General features: G+C 34.9%; 1 protein-coding gene across 3 annotated transcripts; it reads left to right on the forward strand.

The window, feature by feature from the left end:
* Positions 1-229: 229 nt before the first annotated feature.
* On the forward strand, positions 230-17,217 carry LOC127259652 (actin-related protein 5). 3 transcript variants are annotated; one of them, XM_051287133.1, is made up of 13 exons: positions 322-497; positions 598-668; positions 3,337-3,373; positions 6,635-6,759; positions 11,637-11,681; positions 13,054-13,156; positions 13,289-13,398; positions 14,713-14,822; positions 14,902-14,992; positions 15,077-15,508; positions 15,673-15,800; positions 16,002-16,350; positions 16,445-17,217. In XM_051287133.1, the coding sequence occupies exons 1-13, from the start codon at positions 473-475 to the stop codon at positions 16,952-16,954; spliced, it is 2,136 nt and encodes a 711-aa protein (XP_051143090.1). In that variant the 5' UTR covers positions 322-472; the 3' UTR covers positions 16,955-17,217. The 3 variants fall into 3 exon arrangements, with proteins under 3 accessions (XP_051143089.1, XP_051143091.1, XP_051143090.1); XM_051287132.1 differs by lacking the exon at positions 3,337-3,373 and having other exon boundaries at positions 230-497; positions 16,445-17,216; XM_051287134.1 differs by lacking the exon at positions 3,337-3,373 and having other exon boundaries at positions 230-497; positions 16,473-16,659.
* The last annotated feature ends 558 nt before the right edge of the window (positions 17,218-17,775 follow it).

A 17,775-nucleotide genomic window follows, 5' to 3' on the forward strand; every position in this document is an offset into this window, starting at 1 on the left:
CCTACGTTATTTTTACGTTGTTAATTAAGTTGATTTATATTTATAAAATATATTTTTATTTAATAATTTTTTTTTTCAAAAATATAAAACATGTGAGAGAAACAAAAATATTAATAGTGTAGATTGTGGTGGTGGACAGAGGGAGTAATACCTGATAAATATTTACACTAAGGAAATATAATATTACATTATTATTATTTATTTATTTAAAAAATACTTCACTCGAAAATGTTTCAGTGAACACAGCATCTCAACTGGTCGCCAGCCCTAGTTTAAGGTGCTGGCTTTTGCTGGGAGACGCTTCAATGGATGAAGCGCCATGGCCATGAGGTAAAAGAATATTCAAAACCCCACCCACTCGCATCTGCTATTTTCCCTGGAAGGGAGCCTCTCAGTATGCCGTTCATATCCAAAATACAGCGGCAGTCTGACTACAGCCGCTTCTCTTCAACCCATCCAATTGTTATCGACAATGGGGGATCGTATTTTCGCATTGGGTATCTCGACAATAAACCCTAATTCCTCAGCTTGTGTATTCGGGCACGGTTTGGTTTTTCTTTTTTGTTTTTGGAATTAAATATTATTACCTCAACGCAGATGGGCTGGAGAGAGCGATCCTCGAGTTATTTTCCGAAATATTATTCAAAGACCTCGCCATAAGATTAGTGGTAAGTTTATCTGCATAGCAGTTTTACATTGTTTTTGAATTTCTTTCAGTATATATATAACCTGTTTTGTGTAGAGCTCTTTAGCAGTTTGTGTAGTTCTTAGAATAAGTGAAGCAAATAGTTGTTAAATAATTGAAGGATATACATATGAAATCAGAGGCCGTTCAAAATAATCATGCTAGAACGGTAGTTTGCCTTTGTCTGTTGCTTGTTGTGGCCACCAGAGTTTTATATTGGTGAGGATTCTACCTATATATACAAATACAGAGATACAAACCTCTCGAATTACATTGCAAGGGCCAAGCTCTTAAAATTAATTGTACATCCATATGTGCTTTTGATTATTATCTAATGGAGGAGGGAAAAAATTAATGAGAAATTTATTATTGAAAATGATGAACGAGTTTTTGCTCTCTCTCTCTCTCTCTATATATATGTGTGTGTGTGTGGGGGTGGGGGGGGGGGTGGGGGTAAGTTTGTAGTTTTCTTTACAAACTTTGTTATTGGATTACTATCACTCTACCATCTCCATCTTAACCCTGATGGACAGAATGGCCACCTTTGCTTGTCGTGCACTGAAATCATTTTCTGTTATTTGTATGAGAGAATTATGTTTATTCCCCGATTTTGCACAACTAAAATTTGTCTTTACTTGATATATGATGATACAAATCTGATATAGCATGCCCACTTTTTTTTACGTAGTTAGAAATAGCTTCATCCTAAAGGCTAATGGTCTAGCTACGGAAACCTCTCAGCCTCTGAACATCTTTGGTAAAATGAGTTAAAAGATTTTGTGGCCCCCCTAATTAAAAATATATATACACTTGAAGATAATTTATGAAGATCAGATTCCATCTAGCATGAAAAATCAGAGCTGATTCTTCGAGCAACTTTACCATACATACCACAGGACATTTCCTGTTGTAATCATATACAAGTGATTCCACATACAATCTGCTTCTCTAAAGTTGAGTTTAAAGTAAATTAATCTATTCAAGGATCGATGGATGGATGCAAAACATAAAGGCTTCCTTTTTCTTTGTTAGTATTATTTTTTATTATTGTTATTTTATTTTTTTGGACAAAAAATTATATGAGCATCTGCAGATGCAAAAGTATAGTAGTAAAGCATATGCTTAATGTGCTTGATTAATCAAGTGCAGTAAAGTGCCCTAAATTGATAGTAAAGTTCATTACTTCATTTGTTTTTACATGTCTTGCATTACCCTATGGGCTGTGCTGGTGTACATTAGATGATCAGGTGGCTATCTGTTTTATTTCAGTTTAATACTTGTGTATATTGTTACGTATATTATATCATCTATTTCCAATATATAATTTATTTTCATTATTGAGATTCAATCAGCATGCTAGAAAACAAGCACATCACATGGTCATCTACGTTGATGCACCTATTGATGTGAAAACGTGGACTGTTGGCTAACATGTTCTCCTTTTTATATACTATTCAAGGATATAATTATATTGGAACTTTATTATCTGAACTTACTGCTACTGTGGAAACATTACAATTCCACAATATTGTTCTTCTGATTTACTAGTTAGGAAATTGGTATCAATACAATATAGTTGTTTTGGCTGTTTGAAAACATTTTAAAATGTATCTGATCATCTGTTTGAATAGACATATCTACTTGATGAGACAACACAATGGTATGCAAGCGGGCTTGCCCTGTTTGATGGATTAAGGGTGTGTTTGTTTGGGGGTTTGGATTTTGGATCGAGATTTGAATAGTAAAATATTTGAATTTGAATAGTTGTATGATGTGATATAAATATGTATTGATGTGATGTTTTGGATGTAAAATTAATTTTTAGTATAATATGAAAAATGAAAAATAGGTGTTTGATTTGATATTTTTTGGGGGAAAAATTAGTGTGAATAGTAGAAATCCACACAAATCCTTCAAACAAACATATCCTAAGTTTTTGTTCTTGCAAGTTTCTGTTCATTTTGTCTAACTACCTGGGTGAAAGACAATCCCAAGTGAATGTCATTCATCTGTAAATGCCTGCTTGGCTGCTTCCCTTACCTATGCTTAGTTGCAATTGTAAGGGCAGATGTCGTAATTATTGTTAGATATATTGTATATAGGTTCTTTTTTGTATTTAGAATAGTGTAGGGACCTTTTTGATATTTTTGATATTTGTTGTATATATATAGGTTATACTCATGTAATCAAAGGTTAAGGAAAAAAGAAAAAACTATATTTGCATGGTATCAAAGCCTCTTTGACCTAATCCTGTTGACCTGCCATTGATCGAATTCTATCAACCCGCTGCCGATCAAATCTCTCACCCCTGTTGCCAATTGAATCCCTCACCCCTGCCGCCGATTGAATTGCATACCCCCTTCCGACATTCAATATATCGCCAGGTTACTCCTTGTTCGTTTGTTGACGCGCTGGTTCATTATCTCTCCGAATGGTACGACCTTGGCGGCCTTCTCATTGTCACGGCAACTATTTTTAATTCCAACCTTAGAGATTATTATTGGCATCGGTTATTTTCTCTTCTGGGTTGCTGTGTTGTTGCTGGTTTGTTGAGGGTTTAAGGATTGCTTACGTGATTTGTTGTAATTTGAGGGTGATAGGGCTCTTTTCATTCCAAATATTATTTCAAATATTTTTAGTTCTTTTACCAGAATGTTGCCGAGGCGGACAAAGCTGCTTGGCTTAAAGGTAATGCCTTGCTGTGCAGTATTCTTTTGCATTCTATTGATCCAAGTCTAGATCCTATTTTAACCAATGATATTCAATGCTTATACAATGTAGCGTCTAATTTAGTTAATCTTTGTCGCCATGGATTGACTATTCTAGAGTATGTAGGCAAGCTTTTGTCCATAAAAACTGAACTTAATTTTGTTTTGCGCCTTGGAAAATAGCTATTGAGGAGCTTGCTTAGCGATAGACATTATTTATCGCATTTGCTCATTTTGTCTTGGTCTTGATTTGAGCCCGTTTGTGATCAGTTTCTTTCTAGCTTGATAGTTCCAACTCTTAATGATGTTTATTCTCGCTTGTTATATATATCATTCGTTACTCATCCAATTATTGTTTCCGGACACAAGTTTGCTCTAGTGGCTACAACATTTTCATTTGTGTGTGATGATTTTAGTTCTCATGGGAGTTCTAGAATACGTTTGGTCCACGATGCACTTGTTGCAACAAGTGAGGACATACCTCTGACAAATGTTTTAAGTTACATGGCCGGCCACCTCGGGCTATTGTTGCGCAAACTGAAGCTCCTCATTTGTCAACCAATTCTATCCTTTAACTGGTTCATATTATAAGGAGTACGTTGCTTACCAAGCTTCGAAATAGTATCTTTTTCACTCGTTGCCTCTATCGCTCACATTGGTACATCTCTTGGACTATGGTACTTGATTCTAGTGCCTCTTATCACCTATTTGGTAATTCAAAACTATTTTTTGAATTTCACAAATTTGTTCCGTTACCTGATATTACTTGAGCCGAGGGTTCAAAAGTTTTTGTTAAGGTTGTCGTGATGCTCAAACATTGTCATGTATAGCCGTAACTAGAGCTGTTAAACGAATCGAGTAGCTCGCGAGCCAAACTCGACTCGGCTCGTTAATAGCTTGACTCGGCTCGTTTATCTCTATAAACGAGCCGAGCTCGAGCTCGAAAATTATTTTTTCTACAAACGAGCTCGAGCTCGGCTCGCGAGTAGCTCACTTGAGCTCGTTAGTGATAATATATTTATATTATTTATATATTAATATAATATATATAATTTTTTACATCAAAATTTATATTTATTATTAAAATTTAAATATTTTATTATAAAAAATAATGAATAAAATTAAATATATTTAATTTATACATTAAAAAATATACATAATATGTATAAAATTCAAATCGAGCTCGAACTCGAGCTCGAGTTCGAGCCTTACGAGCCGAGCTCGAGCTTGAATTTGAGCCTAACGAGCCGAGCTCGAGGCACTATTTTGGCTCGAATTCTTAATGAGCCGAGCTGATACCGTTAACAAGTTTGAGTCGAGCTCGAACAACCAATACTCGAGCTCGCTTAGCTTGTTTAACAGCTCTACCACCCGTAACCTCTGTTCTATCTGTTGTCAATTGTCCATTTAGGGTGTGTTTGTTCGGGGGTTTGGATTTTGAGTTGAGATTTGAATAGTAAAAATTTTGAATTTGAATAGTTGTATGATGTGATATAAATAAGTGTTGATGTGATGTTTTGAATGTAAAATTGATTTTTAATATAATATAAAAAATGAAAAATAGGTGTTTGATTTGATGTTTTTGGGGGGAAAATTTTGGATGAATAGTAGGATTTTGTCTAAATCCTACAAACGAACACACCCTTAATCTTGTTTCTGTGTCAACTAACCAAAACTTTTGAATTGCTCGAAAACTTTTGACTTTGATTCATTTTCTATTTAGGACCACAAAACGGTAAGGATGATTGGCAAAGGATTTAGTTCCATGGACTGCATCTTCTTGACATTCCACCACCTTCGAACCCAATTGCTCATTCAACTGCTAACTCTCCTACGTTACTACAACGTTTGGGTCATCCAAGCCTCTCCAAGTTACATTGGCTTATTCCAAGCCTTTGTAGTTTATCTTTTTCCTGTCATCCGGGAAAACAAACTCGTCTTTTGTTTCCCCGGAAGGTTAATCTAGGTGATATACCCTTTACTTTAGTCCACTCTGATATATAAGGTCTATGTCGAACTACTTTTGTGTTTGGTTTTCAATACTTTGTTACTTTTGTTGATTTATGAAAGCTCATTCTGAGCTATTTTGTCTTTGAAACATTTTATGCTGAAATTCAAAATCTTTGGTGTCTCTTAAAATACTTTGGACCGATAATGTCACTAAATATTTTTTTGCTCCTATGACTCTGTTTCCGTCATCTTAACAAAATGGGCTTGCTGAACGTAAGAATCGCCACTTTATTGTCACTGCTCATACCTTGTTTGTGCATCATAATGTATATTTCGGGTCTTGGGTTGATGCAGTTCTTACTGCCTGCTATCTTATAAACTACATGCCTTCTTCAGTTCTACCACATATTGTTTACTTAGGACCCTTTGTATCATTTACCTTTATTTGTCTTTGGGTGTACTGCATTTGTTTGTGATCACTCTTTGGATCAAGATAAGTTAGCTCCTGCACTAAAGTGTATTTTTCTTGGTTATTCTAGGATTCAAAAGGATTATAAATACTTTTCTTCTGATACTACTTTTTTGTCGATCTTACCTTCTTTGAGTTAACCTTTATTTCTCTTCTTTGTCTACAATACCATCTATTAGTCACATGCTACCTATATCTTTCTCTCCCATTTTTCTTTCCCACCCACTTATTCATGTTTATCATTGTCATCCTCGACCCTTTGTCTCATTCCAATGTTCCTATTAATTATGTTCCTATAGCCCCTTCAGACTGTCCCTGCTCAAGACTTACCATCGTCTCCTCCTGCAACTCCTATTCTGTTGGTTCTTGCACCTTTACGCCGGGTACTTGTTCTTGCAATCCACATCCTATTTACAATTTTCTTAGTTTAGGTTCTTGTTCTTGCAACCCACATCCTATTTGCAATTTCTTAGTTTTCATTGTCTGTCTCCCACTTATTATACCTTCATTGTCTCTCTTCCTAAATTCATTTGTGAGGCTCTTTCTCATCTAGGTTGGTGACAAATAATTGTGGATTCAATGACTGCTTTACATGCTAATGGTACTTAGGACTTAGTGCCTTTGTCTTTGGGCAAATCACTTGTGGCTTGCCGTTGGGTTTATACATTGAAGATGCAAACGACTGAAGTTTTCCCACACCTCCATTTTGCACAATGCATGGACTTTGTTCAGTTGCACTGATATTCTTATGTTCGTTGTGACTTTTACACTTGAAAATTTGCTTATTTACCAATTTGATATATTATTTATTTATTTGTGCAGGTGAAACAATAACAGTAGTAGGGGACCATGATCCTGCTTTGATGAAATACTTTGACTGTACTAGGTCAGGACCCCGCTCGGCTTTCGACAGCAATGTTGTTTATCAATTTGAAATCATGGAATACGTAAGGCTGGTTCATTTTTTTTCTTTTTTAGTTTTTTTTTTTTATTATTTTTCAATATAATCTATCTATAATTCTATATACTGTTTCTATTTTTTGAGAACCCATATGTGTTAGGGGTAAACCAGAAAATCTATAAACTTTTAACATAACCTGAACCCAATTTTAAATCCAAATTCCAAACCTGAGTTTACTCTGAACCAAACCTGAATAAACCAACACGTATGAAACCCGAAAACATAGAAATAATTTTTTTACTAAATAATCTAATAAAAGCTTAAAAAAGCATTAAAAATAACTAAATTAATTAAAAACTTGGAATTTATAAATATAATTGTAACCAACATTTGTCCAAAACATCACCAATGTCTGCATATCATATGAGTAAAAATAAGCCAAACTTCCAATAATTCAATTATAAAATTAGTTAAATGATGTTTAAAACATCATACAACAATTTCAACAACCTATTTAGGTTCAGAAGTCGAGTAGATGAATTGGTGAAAATAAGGATTATTATTAGACTTGAGTGAACCAGGTCAATTCAAATTAGGTTAGGTTATAGGGTTATCGGTCATATGAGTTTTAGATTTTAAGTTATTGGGTCAACTCTAAACCTACCCGACGCAAACCAACTTATTTTACTTTTTATTTAAGTTGCAGTTAACCTGATTTTTTAAAAATATCCAAAACACCCAAACCCAGACCTTCAAAATTTCAGGTTGAACATGTTTTGGGTCATGTTCCAAATTGACAACCTTTTACCTGCAGTTCTTATCCTCAGCACCCTGAAATGTGCATAACATGTAGTTTCTTTTCTTGTATTAAGTAAAGGTTATTAATACAGTAGCATTCTAAGAATGTATGGATGCCTTTATTCTAACCTTGATAGATGGTAATGTGCTGTGATCATTCAATTGAGTAAGGCATATTTAGAAGCATGAGCTTGTGATTTTTCAATCTCTTGAAACATGAAATTACTAATAATTCATGAGGTTTTTAGATCATCTACATATTATGTAATTGCAGTTTCCTTTGTGGAGATCTTTATCATCTCCCTTACCAAGTCAAGACATCTACAATACTATATAATGCTATCATCTTAAGACAAATGGGGTGCTACCTTGGCTAATTATTTCAAATTCATAATTCAAAACTGTTTTCCTAACTACTTTTTATTTTATGACCTTGCCTTTGAAAAGCTATTTGTGTTTCAATTCCCTTTTGACGCTGAGGGTTGTACAGTGAAAATTTTGTTCCCCCCCCCCCCCCCCCCCCGCCCCCAATAAAAAATCACACCAGTAACCCATTTATCATTTAAAGTTTTGTTTTGGTTCTTTGCTTCCTTACCTATGTAGCTATAATTAAAATCTCTCTAATAAAATCTCTACCAAAAAAAGCGGAAGGAAAAATTAAATTCTTATTATTTGGATAGGAAGAAAGATATTACTAATTGAGATACCTATTTTCAAGGAAAAAGTTTGGCAGGAACAATCTTATATCAATTTGAGATTCGAACGAAGCTCATGTCGCTAAATGGTACTGGCATTTTGAAGATCACAAAGCTCTATGGAAGGCTGTCATTTGTGGTAAATTCAACATAGATCCGAGCTCTATCTGACCTTCCAGAAACTTGATTGAGCTACTTGGTTGTTGGATTTGGAATGATAGTAGGAAAAGATTTTGGTGCAAACCCTGGGAATTTGTTTATCTCCTTCTGAAAATGTGTGTGGTTATTTACAGTTTCTGGCCAAAAAAGAAAATGGCTTCATTCAGGATTTCAGCTTCTGAAAAAATGAATTTTTGGGTTGGGAGATTAAGCATCATTAGCAACTCTTTGCCTAGGGAACTGATTTTTGTGAAGGATTCTCAATATGTGTTGCAAGTACAAATATTAGCTGAAACAGTCAAATAGGCTATTCTGGAAACCCAATTCCAATGGAATTTTTGGTTGTTGGTCTTTTCACTGGCAAGCAGACAGCAGATATCAACTTTGGTCTTCTCGTTGTTTATCTAGAGCAAAACTGTTCCACAAGGGCTGTTTACTTTCATTCGGAACCTTTTCCAAGATCTACCCATAAAGGAAGGTTTCTGTTCTCAAGGTTGTTCGGTGGCAGACAGATAGTGCCCTATTTGCCACCTTGAAAGTGACATGTATCAAATCCTATAACTTAGGACAAACTCTACATGGACATTCTCTGGGAAATAGAGGAAGTCTGCAATGGCATTATTTTTTCATAGTGCAGAATCCGCAGTAGATGTGTTATCTTTGATTTTTGGTTGGTGAAACCGTGAAAGATAAATCCATTGCTGGATTTTTTAAATACCCAGGTCAATTGGAATTGCTACCGTCATTAGGGATTCCATGGACATATTCATCCTGTTGAAGCTATCAACAAAAGAGGTGGAATGGTAATACCGGAGATTTCACACCTTAATGTATACTGTACAGAAAGTACGGGTATGGGAAACTATCATATCAATACGTACAGAACCATTCAGTGTATTGAAAATTATGGTATAAAAAAATTTTGTATCGATATTAAACTGATTTTTTGGTAGGTTCAGTATATTGGTATATCAAAAAATCAGTATACCGTACCAAAAGTTAATATACCGTGATTAATAGTATGTTGCAAAATTAATGATATGCTGAAAATATCTATGTTAAAATATATTTAGAAGCAATATATTATATTTATGTTAGTTGTCTTATTTAAGAGATTCGTAGGATTCTTATCTTATTTAAACGATTTGTATATTATTATAAATATGTACGTATTCTTATGATTGAAATAGAGAATTTCAGTTTATTATATTTGAACATGGTATCAGAGCCAAATTTTCTCCGGGTACATCCATGACCTGTTATATCTCGTATATATTTTTATATTCTATAGATGTATTTGCTTCTATTTACGATCATGCTATCATTTTCATGCTGTCTCTGTCTCTTCTATTTTGATCTCCACTGACAGAGTTCTACTTTCAACTCTGACGCCGTTGAGAGTCTTGTTTTCGACTCTTAACTCTATTGAGAGTGAGTGAGTCATGTTTCCGAGTCTAGCTCTGTTGTGAGCGAGCGAGTCCTGTTTCCGACTCTAGTTCTGTTGTTAACGAGTGAGTCATGTTTCCAACTCTAACGGTATTGAGAGTTCTGCCTCTGACTCTGATCCAGTGGACGGCTATACTACTTTCAGTCAATCTTGGCGAATTCAAATTCGTACGTGGAAAATCTCAGTTATATCTTTTTCGATCACTTTTGACAAATTCAAGTTTGTTCGATCATATCTTGAGTTTGAGGAGGGGTGTTAAAATATATTTAGAAACAATATACTATATCTATGGTAGTTGTCTTATTTAAGAGATTTGTACGATTCTTGGCTTATTTAGACGATTTGTATATCACTATAAATATGTACGTATTCTTATGATTGAAATAAAGAATTTCAGTTTAATATTTTAACAAACTACAATACCAAAAATTGTCAAAATTAAAAATAATAATATAAATACATTAATAGAAGGTCGGAAAACTACATTAAAGACCACCTACTAATAGTACCAAGAAAAGGAAAACACCAATACATTCAAGGTCTAACAATATAAACCATTCATGCTCTGTATATTCAATAAATGACTTAGTATTGTTTAGAGAAATATTTCTTGTATGTCTGAATGATTTGATGAAATGTCATTTACTCTTCCGTTGGTGTCAAACAATATACCTTTAAGATCATTGCCAACACTTAAGAGAACCTTACGGTCAGGATGTAAATAAGTATGGTGCATCCATGAAATTGAGTCCATTAGAGTTTGTATTAGTGTGTATAATTGATTTCAATGTAATAGTAATTGATAGAGCCTCATGGGTAAATGATACAAGATCTCTTGCATTGGAACTCATCGTTATGGACCTGGATCTATTAGTATGGAACATTTTCTTTTGAAGTGAGATCCCCTTGTATCTTTAAAGAGTGAAAAAAGTGCTTTTGTTGTTGTGGAATAAGAAGCCTTCGCATTTGGAGCTATTAGAGCAGGATCCACTTATAAATCAAGCAAATTTAAAATCTAGGGCTTTTTGTGCACATTAAGCTTCTATACACAATTGCAAACTTTTAGTCCATATCGGTATCACAGTATATTGTGAAGTATGGTACAGTAACGTATAGTGGAGTAAGCAAAATTTTTCAGTTATTGTACTGCACCGAAAATATGACATTTTTTATATTTTTCGATATAGTACAGACGGTATATACCTCAAATGAAGAAAAACTCTTCGCTTGTAGCTCAATTAAGCTCATTGTTTAAGATTGTTTTGTAGTGCAACTATAGAATACCTTTGACTATAGATTCATGACTTAAGTGACCCTAGGGAACTTTAACTTCGATATCTACAACTTGCACCACGTCATCTTCATCTGCCTTTGTATCATCATATTCTCATGTATTTCTTGAAGTGCAAATGAGAATATAGAATTTTTTGCTAAAAATAAAGCAAGGGGAAATAAAGAACTTTATGATTGGCTGTAATAAGTTGTCTTTTGTAGGTTTTCTCATGTAAAGTTTCTGTCTAGTGATAATAAACTATCTTTTCTCTAAGAAGATGATGTATGTTAGCCATTCTTAGTTTAACTTAAAACTTCTTAGAATAAGTAATTGGCATGTTTATATTTATGTGTTATTCATTGGACTTGACATCATTCCATTTGTTGCTTTATCTTTCCTATTCTAATAGATCATTAAGAGAGTGCGCTCTTATGCTCTTTCTCCAGAACATTGATTTTGCTCCTTCGCTTTGTGGGGAATGAGCTTCTTGACTTTTAGATGCTATCATGTGATTTAATTTAATAACCCTTTACCTTTTTGATGCATATCAGATTCTCGACTTTGGCTTTGATCGATTAGGTGCAGATCAACCACAGGTACTTTTCAGTTTGAGATTCAATTTTGAATATTCTACTCGTGGTTTTAGGAATGAGGTGGAAAAATATGGTAGTTCATTGTCAACTTAGAATTTTTATTTTATTTTATTTATATTATTAGCATTAGTATTATTAAGGAATAGCATTTTGATTGTGGCAATCTAGATGTAAGTATGTTTTTTCAGGTTGAACACAGGTTGTGGCCATCAATTGAACTTAAGACCATGTTTCCTCAGCCAATTGATATGTGAAGAACTATATCCACAGTTTTTCTTAGTTGTGTGTTCTAGGCAATATTTTCCATGCCCCAAATCTGATCTTATTGAAAGGTACCAAGATATTGTGTAATCAAAACCTTAAGTATGAGGAGTACTCAATATCTTTATAAGAATTTGGGTTTTGCACTCTTATAAATGGTCTGTTTATGATTAAATCAAGTAGTAAATGCTTTATAGTATTGTAAATTTTCCTATAGTAAATAATGTATTTTAGTATGTGAAGAGGGTGTTTCCAGTGTTTTAATTATCAACCTCCACATATTACTTTGAAATTGTGGTCCCAGTCATACTTACAGATACAGTACAATGAAGACAGACCTTAGTATAATGTAGACCTTACTATTCTCCTTAATGCTTTCTTTACTCCTTGGTTAGCTTCTCACAATTTCCCTCTGTATGAAATCGTTGCATGTTTTTCATGTCTGAATTTCTTTAAGCAATAATGCCAACTTCCCATTGACTCTGCAATCATCTGCTGTTATTTTTTTGCTTTTAAATTTGTGAATATAGTGATTGGAGCTATTTGCATGCTACACCTAATATTTTTTATAACCTTTTGCTGATGGTTGATTTGTACTTCAGTTATACATTTTCTGAAATAATAAGGATCAGCAAAGACTTATTACATCTGCAGTGCCGATAATGTCAATTGGAACTGGCTAATTTTAACCTCTCAACATTTCTTATTTACTTTTATGATCTATCCACCTATCCATATCATTGAACAACCATAAGAGATAAATTTTAGTTTACAACCTCTCACCATTTTTAATTAGGTTACATTACTGTAGTTTCTCTGCAGTCTGTGCTTCTACAGTTCTGGACAAATATAGTGAATATTACAACATTTAGTACTGAGGCCATGCTTTTGACTGTAAGATGAAGCCGTGAAGCTTTTCTTCTCTTCTGGCCCGTTTTTGTAAATCACATGTTTCATTCACATGTTTATGGTTTTATCTTATTTTCACAATTTTCAGTTTGCATTTAGAGTTTGATATTAGTTTAACAACTTAACACTTGGGCCATTTAAGGATGGCTATAAGCATGCTTATTTTTTAACCCTTTCTTTTGCTAAATCTACCTTTGTGAAACAGATTAACCATCCCGTCTTGGTTACTGAATGTCCTTGCAACCCAATCCAGTCTCGCAGTAAAATGGCAGAACTTCTTTTTGAGTCGTATGGAGTTCCATCAGTAGGTAAAAACTATTTTGGTCTTTTGTAGGAAGCATTATCTCAATTCTGTTCCTCTTTCTCTCATTCTGTTATTTGAGTTCTTTCATGATCAGTGGCTGGAGATATTGGTTGAAATCTTTTGCATGCCATTGCAGCATTTGGTGTTGATGCGGCATTTAGCTACAAATACAATCAACATCTTGGGATTTGCAGTAATGATGGCCTTGCTATCTGCTCAGGATTCAATACCAGCCATGCTATCCCGGTATGCTATGCTAAAGGATTTTGATTAAATTATGTTGGAAGAATTAAAACTTTTATTGTTGCAAACAAGCTCATAACATAGAGATTGGAACATTTGGTAATTCTGAAAAGCATGGAATACTTTTCTTGTTTACATTGAAAATTAATAACTCATAATCTTAGTTCAATGTGCATAGAAGTCAATCTAGTGTTAAATATTTTATCAGTACCGCGCTGATGTTTATATGTTGTTCCTTTACTTCAATATGCTGAAGATAGGTTGTTTGACAGGGTTACGTTGTTGCTTCATAAGTTTAAAAAAAATGTCAAAAACTAGGGTTTGTCTTGAGGGTTTTTTCGAGATTTTTACTATTTAATTTCCTAATCTTCCTCCAAAAATATCACATTCAAATTCAATACTCATTTCCCATTCAGAACATTATATCTTACTACTATTTCACCTAAAAAATATATCACTTAACATAAACACGAAAGAGCAAAGCCAAAGTAAACAACCAATCCATTGCTTTCTTGAATTAGATATGCGGAATGTCAATATGTTGTGATGTATGTATAACAAGTGTATGTTAAGTGATTATGATTTGTTTGAGGTTTTACCTATTTATTTATTTGTTTTTTTGTTTATTTATTTAAAATACCGTTCCCAACACCTACTTTCCATTAAAAAAACTCAAATACAAAGCATCCCAAATAGCAAACACACACCTCTCAAGCTGCTGAACACTCAAATTCGAGTTTTTATCCCGGGAGGGTGTGTGTGGGGTAAACAGAAAAAACTCAAATATGTTCATTAAGTTTCAGCTATTGCTTATGTTTTGGACAATTTGTTTTGGCCTGTAACTTCTCTTTGATGATGTGTTTGTTACTCCAACATGCTTGAACAATTCAGTTATTCTTGGGTTGTATGCAGCTAAATCCTCACAATAAAATCTCGTAGGTCCTTTTTCACCCCACTGTTAAATCTTCTAGACAATGACTTCTAATTAAAGAAGTTCACATACTTCTTAAGCCATTGCCCAGAATTCAATGACTTTGCTATAATATTCTGTTAACTTAAACCCAGGAATCATATAGTGATAGCTCCAAACATAAAAAAATTGCAGTGTGGACCTTTGAGATAAGGTGAATAGATCTCTTGCTTTGCCTTAGCATGCTTATATGATGCATATCAAGTTGCTTGTTAACTAAACAATCACTGCACAGTGGTTGGTTATGACTCCAATATTGTGGTATGATAATTTGTGCAATAATTATTTCTCACCCTGCATTTCCTGAGGATGCAGCATCTATGAATTGGCTTTTGATCTAATTGCAGTTTTTGAATGGGGAACCTGTGTATGAAGCTTGCTGCAGGACCAATGTTGGAGGATATCACATCACTGATTATCTAAAGCAGCTTCTTTCACTTAAATACCCTCATCATATGTAAGCATTGTAAAGTCTGTTTGCATGGATTTAATATTTAATTGAACGAGGCTTGTATTCATGAATTATTCTAAACCAGGTCTAAACTTACCTGGGAGAAAGTTGAAGAACTAAAGATGGAGCACTGTTATATTGCACCGGATTATTTGTCTGAAGTTCGCCTGTTTCAGGTAACTGTTTTGCTGTGGTGCTCCATTGATTTTTCTGGTTGTGTATAGGACATGATAGAGTAATTGTTTACTCAATTGTTCTAGAAAGGGGGCGAGAAAGCTGAAGAGAAGACGCGATGTTGGCAGCTTCCTTGGACACCAGCTCCAGTAGAGGAGGCTCCCTCCGAGGAAGAAATTGCTAGAAAGGCTGCTTTAAGAGAGAAGCAAGGTCAAAGATTAAGGGAGATGGCTGAAGCTAAAAGATTTAACAGAATTAATGATCTTGAAAATGAAATAGGAGAGTTAGAGATGCTGTTGCAGAGGCTTAGTCATGCAACTGAAGATGATGTTCCCTCAATCCTTGCAAGGACTGTGTATGCCTCAAAAAAGGATTTAGAATCCGCCCTAGCGAAAGCAGCATTATCTCTGCGGAAAGCTAAGGGAGAACCCATTGAAGTTGTTGAGAAGATGGATGTTTCATTGAGTGAGAAGTACAATCTGATTAATGTACCTGATGACATGCTTACGCCAGAGCAGGTTCTTCCTTTAAGTGGTTTTGCTATTAATTCATTCTTCCGAACAGTGTCAAAAATTTATATCCCGGGTTTAGCGTTATATGGTCTTCCCCAGCATCTGTGTGCATATTGTGGATGCTCTACCTCTTCAAAGTGTTATTTATGATATTCAACCTCTCTTGACAGCTTAAACAAAAGAAGAAACAGATATTTATCAAATCCACGTCTGAGGCTCGGCTACAGAAAAAACAGAAACAGGCTGAGGAGGAAATAGAACGGGAAAGAAAGAGAAAGCTCGAGGAAGAAAGGCGCTTGTATGATTACTTAACCCGCATTTTAATATCAATTCACTTTAGTCCATTTTAGGGTGTGTGGCACCTATTTGATTAAATAATATTTGTGTCAAGACCTCAATACTTTCGATTCTTACGTTGAATCTAGTCCCATGATCATCAGATGATTCTGGTTATGACTACTTGATCTTATTTAGTGTGTGTTTGTTGTTTTTCACGTAGAGAGAATCCCGAGCGTTATTTGGAGGAGATGCGTGCAAAGCACAGAGATCTTTCCGATAAAATAGAGCAGCGAAAGAGATTAAAGACAAATGGTGGGCATAACAATGGATATCATAATGCATCCGGAGGAGGTGTTGGTCGTGGGGAAAGATTGAACTCTTCCCAGAGAGAGAGGATGCGGCTCTTGACGACAGCAGCCTTTGACCGAGGGAAGGGAGAGGACACTTTCGGCGCTAAAGATGAAGATTGGCAGCTCTACAAGCTGATGAGTCGCGACAATGACGATGATGAAGATGATAAGCCAGATCCAGATGAGGCTGAGTTAGCGCGCATCTCCTCTAGGCTGCAGGTGGGATAAAATATCCATAGAGACACAAACATTTAATCAGGCGCATATGGAGCTTATTCATTCAATTACTAACCAATAACTACAACTTGAACAGGAAATTGACCCTACATTTATTTTCAAAGCTGAAGCAGGGTCATCTTCAGCAGAAGCACCTCGTTTCCGTCCCCTGACAAAGGAAGACTTTCAAATAATACTTGGAGTTGAAAGATTCCGGTGCACGGAAGTGCTGTTTAACCCAAACTTGATTGGCATTGAGCAGGCGGGGGTGGACGAGATGGCTGGCATCTCTATCCGGAGGCTACCGGCTAAATATCAAGGGCAAGGAGTAGAAGAGAGAATTACGAGTTCAATCCTGGTGACGGGCGGGAGCAGTGTTTTCCCAGGCATGCAAAGACGGCTGGAAGCTGGAATTCGCGCCATTCGACCGTGCGGGGCGCCTATAAAGATATTCCAAGCCTCGGATCCGATATTGGATGCTTGGCGAGGGGCGTCTGTATATGCAGCTGCGGCACAGTTTGAGCGGCAGACGTTCAGTAGGATGGATTATTATGAGAAGGGCGAAGATCTCCTCAGGAATTACCAACTCGCCTACACAATTATTTGATTTGATTCACCACATTTAGATTGATCCTTATGTTGCTGGTATGTACCTGCTATTGTTATATTTATTGCTATTATTCCTAATATATATAGACATACTAGGAGGTTACTTGTAAAATCTTTATTTATGTCAAACCAGTAAGTTAGGTTGATCACAATTTACTACGATCCATCTATTGCTAGTATTTAGTTATGTTTTTTCGTTAAGATAATGTAGCAGACTATTATATATTTTTCATCGTTTGCTTAATTTAATGTTTGGCTAAATTGTACAAAATTTCGTGAAACTGTGTCAAATCTTTTATACTTCTAGAACTGAGTCAAACTCCGTTTCATAAATTTTGCGTCTAATCTCCTCGGCGGTTCTTATTTAATGGAGAAAAATAAATATATTTGTAATTTTAAGAGTTTAGAAATTCAGATTTTAAAATTTATTTGCAGTTTGGGTGCGTTTAAGTCAAAATTTATGAAATCACAAGGAGTTTGACGCAGTTTTAGAAATACGCGGGATTTGGATTTTGTGCGATTTAGCCTTAGTATTTTAACTCATAGCTTCTCGTTGGTGTTTGTGCTATGCTATATATATTCAATCCCAAATTAAATTAATTAATAATGGCTTGTCCATCACCGACTTTCTCATATTTGCTCAAGCATAGCTGCATTTAATTTGCTTAATTCTTTTGAATTAATCCAATATGTTTTTTTTTTTGGTCATTTGAGTTTACAAGAAGGCTGTGTTTGTTTGGGGGTTTGGATTTTGAGTTAAAAAATTTGAATATAAAAAATTTTGAATTTAAATAGTTGTATGATGTGATATAAATAGGT

This window comes from Andrographis paniculata, unplaced genomic scaffold, assembly GCF_009805555.1.
Source record: "Andrographis paniculata isolate CXL003 unplaced genomic scaffold, ASM980555v1 Contig60END, whole genome shotgun sequence".
NCBI classification, from domain to species: Eukaryota; Viridiplantae; Streptophyta; class Magnoliopsida; order Lamiales; family Acanthaceae; genus Andrographis; species Andrographis paniculata.